General features: G+C 35.5%; 1 protein-coding gene across 1 annotated transcript in view; it reads right to left on the reverse strand.

The window, feature by feature from the left end:
* The window catches only part of LRRC40 (leucine rich repeat containing 40), a 64,230-nt gene that overhangs the window by 20,118 nt on the left and 29,885 nt on the right, over positions 1–14,227 (reverse strand). Inside the window, exons 7-9 of the mRNA XM_011970674.1 lie at positions 12,339–12,511; positions 10,269–10,356; positions 10,112–10,157 (exon numbers count right to left, since the gene is read on the reverse strand). Coding sequence (XP_011826064.1) covers positions 10,112–10,157; positions 10,269–10,356; positions 12,339–12,511 — 307 coding nt within the window. The remainder of the gene's footprint in view (positions 1–10,111; positions 10,158–10,268; positions 10,357–12,338; positions 12,512–14,227) is intronic.

A 14,227-nucleotide genomic window follows, 5' to 3' on the forward strand; every position in this document is an offset into this window, starting at 1 on the left:
GGGTGTGGCCATCATTGAAGGGTCATTATTATGTCTATCAAAGGTAGCATAGCAAGATGATTCTGGTGACACAGCAAGAAATTAAACTCAGAACACAGATATCAGAATCAGGTAATAGAGCTTGAATAAAGGCAATGTTTGCAATCAAATAAAGTAATTAAGCTTAATGCCATGATGGTGTAATTGGGGTTGGCACCTGTCTTAGTCTGTTTGTGCTACTATAACAAAATATCACAAACTGGGTAATTTATAAATAATAGACATTTATTTCTCACAATTGTGAAGACTGAGAAGTCTAAGATCAAGGCCCAGCATTTGGTGTCTGGTGGGGGCTTTCTTGCTGTGTCTTCATATGACATAAGGCAGAAGTGCAAGAGAATGCTGCCTTCAACCTCAAACCCTTTTTTTTTATAAGAGTGCCAATCTGGTCGGGCGCGGTGGCTCACGCATGTAATCCCAGCACTTCGGAAGGATGAGGCAGGCAGATCACCTGAGGTCGGGAGTTTGAGACCAGCCTGACCAACATGGAGAAACCCCATCTCTACTAAAAATACAAAATTAGTCGGGCACGGTGGCACATGCCTATAATCCCAGCTACTCAGGAGGCTACGGTAAGAGAATCACTTGAACCCAGGAGGCAGAGGTTGCAGTGAGCCAAGATCGCACCATTGCACTCTAGCCTGGGCAACAAGAGTGAAACTCCGTATCAAAAGGAAAAAAAAAAAAAAAGAGTGCCAATCCTAATCATGAGAGTAGAGCCCTTAAGACTCAATCTCCTCCCAAAGACCACAATTCTCAGTACTGTTGCACTGGAGATTAAGTCTCAACAAAACTGTAGAGGGGAAACCATCACTGAAACCACAGCAGCACCCACTGGGGAACTTTACCAATCTGGCAGGACCTCACCCTTGGCAGGCATAGTATCATGACCACTGGAACATATCTCTCACCAATAAACTGGGGAGGCTTTAGAATCTGCACTCACTTAACACCTCCAACTTGAGATGCTCTTCTTACAAGGGTTTTTTAAAATCTAAAATTGATCCTTAGGGCTTATCACAAACTGTAATGAGTGTAAGATTTGCTTGTCAGATTGCTACTTTGCAAACCCCAAACCTAGACCTTAAAAAGATATTTTATAAACCATAAAAACAAAATTTAAATTATAGTCCATTGATATTTACTTAGCCTACTGATGTAGAATGGAGAACAAGTAAATAGCTATCAGGATTATTTGAAAGTCTGTGATAACCAAATAAGAAGGTTTAATACTATTTAGATGAATCAAGGACATTGTAGGGTAATTTCACACAATGCTACCTCATGAAATTGTGATCCTCAAAACATACCTTTCAAAAAGGTATTATCTGCATTTTACAGATAGAGATGTGTAGGCTCAACATAACAACACACCAATTAAAATGTAAAAATTAGAATAATGATCATCTGGAGAATGGTTTAAGTACTCTAGAAAAATATTAATTTTTCAAAAATAACAATGTCAGAGTTATATTTGTAGGCTATCTGGGATTTGTATATTTACTCTTCCTAGCAAAAGATAAATAAGAGTACATTGCAGAAAGTTTTTCTAAATCCTGCATGAATTACTGCACTTCTGTTAGACACTGGGAAGAATATAAATTAATCACAACCAAAACTTAATAAGCTGTAAAAGAGAAGATTTTTCTTTGACACAGTGGAGTCTGAGGAATCTGGGGACTACGTTTCTACATTTGAAGCATCACAGATAAGTGCCTTTTAATGAAATTTTAAGTTTATTTTAAACTGGTACATAACTTCATGCTTCTGGATTGTTCAGTTTCTTTAAAGTTAGTAGTTTCTACTCACTTCAGCACAAAGTTTTTATCTCATTTTACCAGCATCCTTTGAATCAAATGATCGGCACTGTTCTCAATTTTTACCAATCAATTTCTACCTCTAAAACTGAGAAAAGAGTAGTTAAAAAGCAGAGAAGAAAAGCTGAAGGAAAAAAAATATATATGAAGCAATGAAGTGTCCCAACTTTTTCCTCAAAGAGCTCCAGAAAATTTAGAGATAATTAAATGCAATTCCGCTCTAACTATTGTTTAAATACTTAGACCCCATTACCCCAAAATTCAGATTCAGATGGGCTAAAGTCTGGGCCTGAGCATATATTTTTTTAAAAGCTCCACAGGTGATTCTTACATGCCTCTAGATACGTATGTAGATTGCTCTTTCACTGAGCATCTTTTCACTGAGAAAATACTTATTACTTATAAATAATAAAGTTATGCTTTGATAAGGAAAAAGTCTTGGGCCCTTGTATGTATGTGGAAAGTTAAGTATTAATTCAAAATAAATGTTTCAGTTCTATTTGAAATTCCCCTTAGATTATGCACACACATAATTGTTCTCCATACGATTATCACAATTTTAAGAGTCTTGCCAATATATGCTTTGAATAATTCAACCTATTTTGAAGTCCAAAGGAATTTTCTAAGTATATATTTTCTAAGTATGTATACCTGTACAAATACCAAGAAAAACGGAAGAGATAATTAAACCCCAGAAACCACAAATGTCTGGAAATACCAAGGGATTATTTAAATGTGATTGAACAACTAGGGAGAGAAGGAAGAATGGTAAGATGTTAATAACATGACCAATTATTGGCAAGAAGCAGAGCAACAAATAAATAACAAATAAATATGGCCTGGGCATGGTGGCTCACGCCTGTAAATCCCAACACTTTGGGAGGTTAGACAGGAGGATCACTTGAGTCTCGGAGTTCAATACCAGAATGAGCAAATAGCAAGACTCTGTCTCTACAAAATAGTAAAAATAGCCCGCTGTAGTGGTGCATACCTGTAGTACTAGCTACTTGGAAGGCTGAGGCACAAGGATTGCTTGAGCCCAGAAGTTCGAGACTGCAGAGAACGAGTATAGTGCGACTGTACTTTAGCCCAAGAAACAGAGCAACATCTCACTTTTAAATTTAAAAAAAAAATTAAAAATTAAAAAAATGCTTTTTAAGTAAATTACTCTCTCAGGCTTTGAATATTTATATTGGGATATTCCTCTTTGTATTATTTTTTTAAGTAGCTGAGCTGGATATTTTCTACTTCTGAACTTCTTAAACAATAAGGCCATTGCTTACATGTATTTGTTTTTGGCTTGATTTTCCCTTGGTTTACAATCCTGTTCTAAAAAAATTTTCCCCATCCCCAAAAGAAAGGAGAAAAAAGGGGGGAAAAAAAAGAGAAAGAAACAGGGAAAGAGACAACATAAAGGGTTGAAAGACAAAAGAGCTATGAAAAACTGAGAAGAAGGCAAAGATATATATATGGAGAAGTTCCCAGTAAAAGATTCTACCGACATATGGCCAATGGGCTTTCAATTATTGCTTATTATGGCAGACTGCTAGTTTTACGCAGTTTTTGTTCTCCTTTTGCATAGACTTCACATAGAAAATATACTTCCCAAAGATCAACTTCCATCACGACAGCAAGAAGAGCTCTGTTAATCTGCTCTGCAGAAAAGCTGGTTAAAAACTGTAAAAAAATAATTTTTTTTAAAAAAGTTGGCGGAAGGGGATGCTGAGCACGGTGGCTCACACCTATGACCTCAGCACTCTGGGAAGCTGAGGCAGGCAAATCATCTGAGGTCAGGGGTTCAAGACCAGCCTGGCCAACATGGCAAAAACCCATCTCTACTAAAAATACAAAAAAATTAGCTGGGCGTGGTGGCAAGTGCCTGTAGTCCCAGCTACTCAGGAGGCTGAGGCAGAAGAATTCTTTGAACCCGGGAGGTGGAGGATGCAGTGAGGCGAGATTGCACCACTGCACTCCAGCCTGGGTGACAGAATGAGACTCTGTCTGAAAACAAAAACAAAAACAAAAAATAAGCACAATTTAAAGCCTCTGGAAATGAATCTATTTTTATTTATTTATTTTGAGACAGAGTATTGCTCTGAGTTGCACAGGCTGGAGTGCAGTGGTACAATCTCAGCTTACTATAGCCTCCACCTCACAGGTTCAAGTGATTCTCCTGTCTCAGTCTCCTGAGTAGCTGGGACTACAGGTGTGTGCCACCACTCCTGCCTAATTTTTGTATTTTTAGTAGAGATGGGGATTCACTATGTAGGCCAGGCTGGTCTCGAACTCCTGACCTCAAGTGATCTGCCTGCCTTGGCCTCCCAAAGTGCTGGGACTACAGGCATGAGCCACCATGTCTAGCCTTGGAAATGATTCGATTAGCAAACAGCAAATGAAGAAATAGCTGTTCAAGAAAATCTGTGAAAATTTGTTAAGAGGTGAGTCTGTGGTATTTGAACCTAGACTGCTTCCTCTCTCCCCTTCTCTAGGTCAGAGAGGCAGAAACTCCACTCCAGAAGGCTATAACTAAGAACATAGGGTTCCCTCTCCCCCAAACCTCCAGCCCCAAACCCTATCTCCCAGCCAGAGGGCTTTCTTCCTGAGAGCAATGTCAGCATTTCTCATCCTGCCACCAGCTGCCTGTTGCCAATGCTAAATCCCTGATGAGTAATGTGAGGACTCCCTTCTTCTACTCCAGTCCCATGCACAGAAAGGAGGCTCTACCTTGAGCTTGGCATGATGAGAATACTGGGGCTCTGACTGCTCTTCCCCTGGCTCATAAGTTGGTGGTTCAAAGAAAGGAGAGGCAAACCAAGAGAACCTGTCTATTGCTGACTCCTTCTACTGAGTGTTCAGCTCCTAGAGGAGAGAGTTATTCTTAGAGAAACTTGCCATCTTCCATATTCCCAGCTTCATAGCCTGGACTCAAAGATTTTGCCTGGGGAAGAAACAGGTCATAAAAACGGCTCCTAATCTCTTCCCAAGGGAACTGATTTCACTCACAACAAAGCATGAAAGCTCTCAAAAACAATGAAGGTTGTGATAAAAGGCAGTTGGGATGAAATTTCTGGATCTACTGAAGATACAGCCTAGATTGTACACAAGCAGGCTGTAGACAAACTAGCTCACAGGAGGAAACCAAGGAATAAGACAACTACAGAAAAGCTGAGTGTCTATGATAATATCAGACAAAACAGACTTAAAACATTTTTTTATGTCAGGGACACATTATAATGGAAATTTAACAACATATCCTTAAACAACCAATGGGGTCAAAGAAGATATCAAAAGAGAAATCATAAAATACTTCGAGGTGAATGAAAATGACACGACATACCAAAACATATGAGCTGTAGATAAAGCCATGCTTAGAGGGAAATTTATAGCTGTAAATGCCTATGTCAAGAAACAAGATCCCAAAATCAATAACCTAACTTTCCAGCTTAAGATACTAGAAAAAAAGAACAAACTAAACTCTGGAGTCCTGATAAGATAAGTAAGCAACAATTAAAAGGGGTGGGGTGGGGGGAAAACAATTTTTCCAAGAGACAGCTAATCATAGACAACTCTAATCACAACTTGCTGGCACAACATCCTGTTCCCAAATACCTCCCTCTGTACACAGCCCCAGCAGCATGACCTCGTTCTGCATAGCCCTCTCCAAGCATGAACCTATAAAACTCCCCTCCAGCACCTGCCTCTTGGCAGATAGCCCCTTTGCTAATGGGCTACTTGTTGCACCCTTGCAACGTATCTTCGTACTTTCTCTAATAAATCTGCCTTTCTTTACCACAACTGTCTTGGTAAATTCTTTAACCACTCACAACGCTGGCGCCAGTCAGTCGCACCTGCAATAGAAATCTAAACCAATTAGAAGGAAACAAATAATTACAGTGTTAATTAATGAAATAGAGAACAGAAAAACAATAGAGAAGATCAATGAAACTAAAAGCTCATTCTTTGGAAGGTCAACAAAATTGACTAATCTTCAGCTAGTGTGGCCTAGAAAAAAAGAGAGAAGACTCACATTACGAGAATCAGAAATGAAAGAGAGGACATTATTACTAACCTTACAAAAATGGAAAGGATAAACTATGGCAACTATATGCCAACAAATTAAATAACTCAGATAAAATGGACACATTCCTAGAAAGATGCAAACTACCGAAACTGACTCAAGAAGAAACAGACAATCTGAGTATATCTATAACATGTGAAGAGTAATAAAAAAACCTAACCACAAAGAAAAGCCCATACCTAAATGGCTTCACTGCTGAATTCTACCAAACATTCAAAAAATTAATATCAACTCTTCATAAATTCACCCAAAAAACAAAAGAGGAGGGAACATTTCCCAACTCATTTTATGATGCCATTATTAGGCTATCACCCAAACCAGGGAAAAAAAAAAAAAAAATCACAAGAAAACAAACAGATCAAAAACTCTCAAATTCTCAACGAAACACTAAAAAACAAATCTAGCAACATTTACAAAGTATTATACACCATTACAAAGTGGGATTTAACCATGGATGCGAGTTGATTTACCATCTGAAAATCAATTAATGTAACACAGCATATTAACAGAATTTTTTAAATCACACAACCATCTCAACAGATGCAGAAAAAAAAATTGACAAAAACTCAACAACTCATTTAGGATAAACACACTGAAAAACCAGAAACAGAGGGGAACTTCCTTAACATAATAAAGGGAATCTACAAAAAACCCACAGCTAACCTAATGTTACTTAATGATGAAAAACTAGAAGCTTTCCCCCAAAGATGTCCAGTCTCAGTCCTTCTATTCAGTACTGTCCTGGAGGTAGGTCTAGCCAAGGGAATTAGGCAAGAAAAGGAATAAAAGGCATCCGGAATGGAAAGGAAGAGTAAAACTATCTCTATTTGCAAATAACATAGTCTTGTTTATAGAACATCCAAAGGAACACACCAAAAAATTATTGGAACTAATAGTTTCATCAAGGTTGCAGGGTACAAGATCAGCATTCAAAAATCATTGTATTCCTATACAGTTGCAAATAACAGCACAAAAATGGAATTAAGAAAACAATTATATGCCTAATAGCATCAAAAGGAATAAAATGCTGAGAAATAAACTTAAGAGAAGTATAAAACTTATATTCTGCAAACTATAAAACATTGTGTAAAGAAATTAAAGATCTAAAATGGAAAAACATTCCATGCTCATGAATGGAAGACTTAATATTGTTATAATAATATTCCCCAAACTGATCTACAGAAATGCATAATCTATATCTTTGTAGAAATTAACAAGTTAATTCTAAAATTCATACGGAATTGCAAGAAATCCATAATAGCCAAAGCAATCCTGAGAAAGAAGAGGAGCCCTCCTAAAGTAGGAGCCCTCGATCTTCCTAATTTGATTTCAAAACTTACTACAAAGCAATGGTAATCAAGACAGTTTGGAACTGGCACAGGTCAGACATATAGATCAATAGAATAAAACTGATGGTGGAGAAATAAACCAATATATTTATAGTCAGTTGATTTTTTACAAGAATGCCAAGACCATTCAAAGTAGAAAGAATACTCTTTCCTTTTTTCTTTTTTTTTTTTTTTTTTGAGACAGAGTCTCACTCTGTCGCCCAGGCTGGAGTTCAGTGGCGCAATCTCGGCTCACTGCAAGCTCCGCCTCCTGGGTTCATGCCATTCTCCTGCCTCAGCCTCCCAAGCAGCTGGGAATACAGGCAGCCACCATCACGCCCGGCTAATTTTTTTTTTTTTTTTTTTTTTTTTTTTTTTTTTTTTTTTAAAGACAGGGTTTCACCGTGTTAGCCAGGATGGTCTTGATCTCCTGATCTCGTGATCCGCCCGTCTTGGCCTCCCAAAGTGCTGGGATTACAGGTGTGAGCCACTGCGCCCAGCCAGAATACTCTTTTCAACAAATGGTGCTGAGAAACTGAATAGCCACATACAAAACAATGAAATTGGACTCTTACCTCACACTGCATATAAAATTAATTCAAAATTGATCAAACACCTAAATTGTAAAACAATGGCAGTATAAAATGTTTAGAAGTATAGGCCAAATCTTTATAACCTAGGATTTTGTAAAGCTTTCTTAGATATAAAAAAAAGAAAGAACAAAAAAAGGAAAAAACGAAAAATTGGACTTGCTCAAAATTAAAACTTTTATACTTCAAAGAACAACATCAAGAAAATGAAAAGATAACCCACAGAGAACTATAAAATATTTGCAAATCATTTATTTAACAAGGGATTTGTATCTAAAATATGTAAAGAACTCTTACAGCTCAATGATTAAAAAAAAAAAAATTAAAAAACAGACAAAGAATCTGAATAGCCATTTCTCTAAAGATGCACAAATGACTAATAAAGCACAGGAGAAGATGCTCTACATTATTACTCATCAGAAAAAATGCAAATCAAAGCCACAATGAGATGCCATTTCAGACCCAACAAGATGGCTAGAATCAGAATTAGATAACAAATGTTGATGAGAATGTGGTGGAATCAGAACCCTCATATACTACTGGTAAGAATGTCAATTGGTGCAGTTGCTTTGGAAAACAGTTTGGCAGTTCCTCAAATGATTAAACATAGAGTTATCATATGACCGAGAAATATGTTACTCCTAGGTATATATACCCAAGAGGAATGAAAACATACATTCACACTGAAACCTGTACATGAATGTTTATTACAGCATTATCTGTAATAGCCAAAAGGTCTTTCTGATCTACTAACTCAGTCACCATCTGTTCTGTTATGCTATGGCTTAAATGTATGTGTTACCCCAAAATTCCTATGTTGAAATCTAACCACCAAGGTAACAGTATTAAGAGGTAGGGCCTTTGTAAAGTAACTAGATATTGAGGGCAGAGCCCTCATGAATGGGAATAGTGCCCTTATAAAAGAAGTCTTATGGGGCTTTTTAGCCTCCTTTTGCAATGTGAAAGCATGAAGAAGATGCCATCTATGAGAAACAGGTCCTTACCAGACACCAAATCTGCTGGTGCTTTGATCACAGTTCTCTAGAACCATGAGCAATAAATTTGTTATTTATAAATTACAGTATAAGATATTTTGTTATAGTAGCCTAAACCAACTAAACAACTCACTTTCCAATGTCCACATGTTTATTATTTTATTTTTCCCCCATTCTCCCTATCTTTATGGAAGTATACCTTTAAAACATTTCCGTTACCAATTTTCTTTTTGTAGGGTTTCTGGAAAGAATAAAATTATATGAATGGATTCACTCTCCCATCTTTGGATAGAAACTGTCTAACAGAAATGTTTGTACATAACTGTAACTTACACTAAGTTCATCTTGGCTTTCTGTTCTTGTAATTTTGATCAGTCTGACATGACATGACCTCTAACTGATTCATGACAGAATAATCAATTTGTTCTGGACGAGAAAGCATATTTGGAGAAGGAAACATTTTCCTTGATAGAAAATAAGAGTCTTAGAAAATTATTTTAATAATTTACTTGAAGGATAAAGCAGAAAAAATAGCTAAACTATGCATTTATCTTACTCATTTAATATATGTTGACTGGCAACATAGTGCTAAGCTAAGTTATGCATAACTAACAAAGTTGTGAACTAAATTAACAGCTACCACATTTAGCCATTGTGGTTTGGAGTGGTTTGTTACTTAGCAAAGCACTCGTACAACTATTTTTTTTCAAAATGTTTTAGTTTATTCTATAATGATAGACATAAATAAAAACTGGGTATATGACATGTTTAGTAAATTACTAAAAATTAATTTATTGTATTATTTTCACTTTTAGTACATATTCTTGCTAAATTAACATATCCTGAAAAGTGTGTTTTGTCTTAATTTTTGTCAGAGTTTAGCAAATCTGGGCAAGAAAAATAGATAATGAAATACTTGTCAATATACTTTCTAGTCAATAGAACCCATATATCCTGAAAGTCAAGTTTTATTCCTTTTTCAAAGCTGAAGTACTAAGTGCTTACTGAATCTTTCTTGTTAAATTTTCTAATTGGCAGACTTAACACAATTCAAAGAGATTACAGACAGAACATTATTATTGTAAGTTTAAAGATATTTTTATAACCTCAGCATACTTACAGACTATATGGATTTAGAATTAGCCACACCTGCCAGGATCTACTACTTCCAAATATGTACACCCAAAAGACATTTAAATTTATGTACTATTAATTCTTCACTTTTTATGAACCCTTCAAAATATAAGAGAAAATTTTAAAGTACCTTTGATCTTGCTTCGTAGATATTTTAGGACTTCTTGTGTTCCTTTCTAAAAGGATGGAGACAAAGACATTCACCAAGACATGCCTTGCAGTTTTATAGATCAACATATATGTCTGAATTTCAATTTAACAAAGAGTTGAATTCCAAATATACTTACATTTAAAATTTCTCTTCTAATTGTTCTCAAAGGATTTCCTTCTAATGCCAAAAATTTCAAATGAAGGTTCCCCAATGAATAGGGAAGACTATAAAAGATTAAATTGATTTCAGGGAAAGCATCAAATATAAGTATACTCCAACCATAGTTAACTATAAAACAACATACGGCAAACAACGTATCACAGAATAGCCTCAAAGAAAGGCCAAGTAATGCAGACCTAAAACATTTCCCTTCAAGATAAATGCTAAACATATAAAAGAAATATCAGATTTGTTTTCAAAATTGTCATATTGGGATTAATTTAAAAAGAATGTGAGCTATAAAACATTTGTTAAATTATAACATTTGCTAAAAAAGTAAATGTTAAACATAAATTTGAATGAATCAGTGATTCAAGATAGACATCCTGACTGATACTAAATGTTCTGATTTTGCACTTAGAGTAAGGAAACAAAATTCTAATTGAAAAAAGATGACAAATAGAAAGAAAAAGATATTTTTTGAATGCCCAATTCATGTTTCCATTCAATAAGGAAAGTCATCTTCATCTCTGGCACATTTAAAAAACCATTTATACACAAAAATTCTCTATCAATAAAATCTATTAAGCATCTACAAAATATAGGGCACAGGTATAGTGATAGCAAGATTCTTGTTCTCAAGTCCTCAGTTGAACACAGGAAAAGAACACATACAGGTAACTAAAATATAATAAGTATTATCTTACAATGCTAGTGGGAATATAAAATAGTACAGTCACTTTCAAAAGTGGAGTCTTTAAACATATGGTCACCATACAACTAAGCAAACACACTGCTACGCGTTTACTCAAGAGAAATGAAAATAATGTCCACCAGAAACTTGCACACAGAGGTTTACAATAGCAAAAAATCAAAAATAACTCAAATGTCCATCAACTAACTACTGAAAAGACACATGAACTGTGGTATATCTATCTCTGTACAATAGAGTAACATTCACCAATAAAAATAAAACTACTGATACATACAACCACATGAATGAATCACAAAAAACTTTGTTACATGAAAGAAGTCAGACACAAAAACTACATTCTATGTAATTCCATTTATGTGACATTCTAAAAAGGACAAAACTGTAGTAACATAGCACATCAGTGGTTGTCAGGGGTTGGGGTATGGAAAAGGAATTGACTGCAAAAGGTATGAGGAAACTTTTTAGGGAGATAGAAATGTTCTACATGGCTGTGATTATGGTTACACAAATACATACCTTTGCCAAAAATCATCAAGTTGTATGCTTGATTGGTAAATTTTATTGTATGTAAGTTACATATTAACAAATGAGTATGATATAAAAAGATAAATGCTAAACAAGTCAAGTTGCCATGAGAGTAGAGATATAGACACTGGTGAGGCTTTAAGGGGGAGAAGGGAGTAGCAGAAACCAGATTTGGACTTAAAATGAAAAACGAAATACTATTAGGCAAAAAAAAAAAAAAAAAAGCATTCTAGGGTAAAGGAATAAAACAAAGAAAGGGTTTTTATACATGGTTCCCAGTTCATTACTGGTTGGAAGACCAGAAGCATCAAATTCTAGGACTGTTTTAAAGAAAACAAAGAACAAAAATTCTAGGGTCCCATCATCAGAGATTCTGATTCATTAGTGTCCCAGAAACTGTATTTTTTTTTTCTCAATGTTTCTCAAATGATTCTAATACATACCCATATTTGGGAAACAGTGCTATGGCAATGCTTTTAAAGTAAATATATTCCAGCATTCTTAGAATTTAGTTCTAGGGGGTAACTGGAACTAAATTATACTCTAGTAAGAGTAATAATACTAACACTAATGATAATCTAGTTAGAGTAAGTCATAAATATGTCTGCCTCTATTATCAAATCTAGCTTGCTGTTAAAGACAAAACCTAATTAATCTTTCTTTATCTGTTCATAATTACTCCTCAATCAATATTTAGTGAATTCAATTTAGAAAAAAGGAACCTCATGGTTTTTAAACAAATGTTTCAAATTATGAATTATAACCAAATACAAACACAATTTCTATTCATTTCATATTTAAACTTACCTACTAATATCATTGTTGCTTAGGTCAAGCCTTTCCAAGGACTGTAGTAGTGTAATTTCATCTGGAACAGATTTTAACTTGTTATCCCTCAGGTCTAGCACAAGAATTGAATTCAGATGTTTAAGATGTTCTGCCTCTAACATTTCAACCTGGTTTTCACCTACGTGCAATTCCTACAAAATCAAAGATGAGTTATGCGTATCTCTGTATTCAATTTTATAGTAGATAATGAAAATAAAATTGTAGGTACTCTTAATTTCAAGCGATTGAAAAACACATAGAAAAAATGCAACTTTATAAATATCAAGATGTTTACATTTTCAATTACATTTAGGCTATCTTTCAGCTAAAGAAGAATGTCAAATGAGAAATTTTTTTTGGCAATTTAAAAATAATCAAAGGTTGAATCTGGCAGAAGCATCAAGTTTATAAAACCAAAGTAGGCTGGGCGCAGTAGCTCATGCCTGTAATCCCAGCACTTTGGGAGGCTGAGGCAGGCGGATCACAAGTTCAGGAGTTTGAGACCAGCCTGGCCAATGTGGTGAAACCCCGTCTTTACTAAAAATACAAAAAATTAGCCAGGTGTGGTGGCACATGCCTGTAGTTTCAGCTACTCAGGAGGCTAACGCAGGAGAATCGCTTGAACCCAGGTGGCAGAGGTTGCAGTGAGCAGAGATCACACCATTGCACTCTAGCCTGGATGACAGAGCAAGAACCCATCTCAAAAAAAAAAAAAAAAAAAAAAAAAACCAAAGTAGAGAAATAATTTAGTAGTTACATTTAAATAATAAAAATATAAATCCAAAAACTACTTGCAAAACAGTTATATCAGCTTTTTAAAAAGTTATTTATATTATACAGCTGGTCCTTGAACAAGGGTTTAAACTGTGAGGGTCCACTTTTATATAAATTTTTTTCAGAAAATATATTGAAATTTTATTTTGGAGATTTGTGACAATTTGAAAAAACTTGCAAACCAACTGTGTAGCCTAAAAACAGTTTTAAAAATAAAAAAAAAAGTTACTATGTCATCAATGTATTTAATATATGTAGATACTAGTTTATCATTGATTACCATAAAATATATACAAATCTATTATAAAAAGTTAAAATGTATCAAAACTTACATACAACTTACAGAGAAATGTAAACAAATGTGAAGATGCAGTCATAACTACATAAAACTAGGCCAGGCACGGTGGGCTCACGCCTGTAATCCCAGCACTCCGGGAGGCCGAGGCAGGCTGATAACCTGAGGTCAGGAGTTTGAGACCAGCCTGGCCAACATGGTGAAACCCTGTCTCTACTAAAAATACAGAAATTAGCCAGGCGTGGTGGTGGGCACCTGTAATCCCAGCTACTTGGGAGGCTGAGGCAGGAGAATCACTTGAACCTGTCAGGCGGAGGTTGCTGTGAGCTGAGATTGCACCACTGTACTCCAGCCTGGATGACAGAGCAAGACTCTGCCTCAAAAAAAAAAAAATAACAATAATAAATCAGAGACTCTGCCTCAAAAAAAGAAAAACCATAACTACATAAAATTAACTGTAGTACATACTGTACTATTATAATAATTTTGTTGCCACTTCTTGTTGGTACGGTGGTAAGCCTATGTTGTGAGCATCCACTTAAAACCTGTATGAAGCTAATCATTTCCAGGTGAGCAGCTCACCTCTCCAGTAAATTGCGTGTCACAGTAAAAAATGATCTCTTGCAGTTCTCTTGTGTTTCTCTTGTGTTTCTCATAGTGTTTACTGCACTAGTAGCACTTCAGATAACATCATGGGACTAATATGAAGTGCTACTAGTGATGCTGAAAGTTCTCCCAAGAAGGAGTGAAAAGTCATGACATTACAAGAAAAGTCGAATTGCTTGACATATACCATAGA

The sequence above is a fragment of the Mandrillus leucophaeus genome, unplaced genomic scaffold, assembly GCF_000951045.1.
Source record: "Mandrillus leucophaeus isolate KB7577 unplaced genomic scaffold, Mleu.le_1.0 Scaffold1208, whole genome shotgun sequence".
NCBI lineage: Eukaryota > Metazoa > Chordata > Mammalia > Primates > Cercopithecidae > Mandrillus > Mandrillus leucophaeus.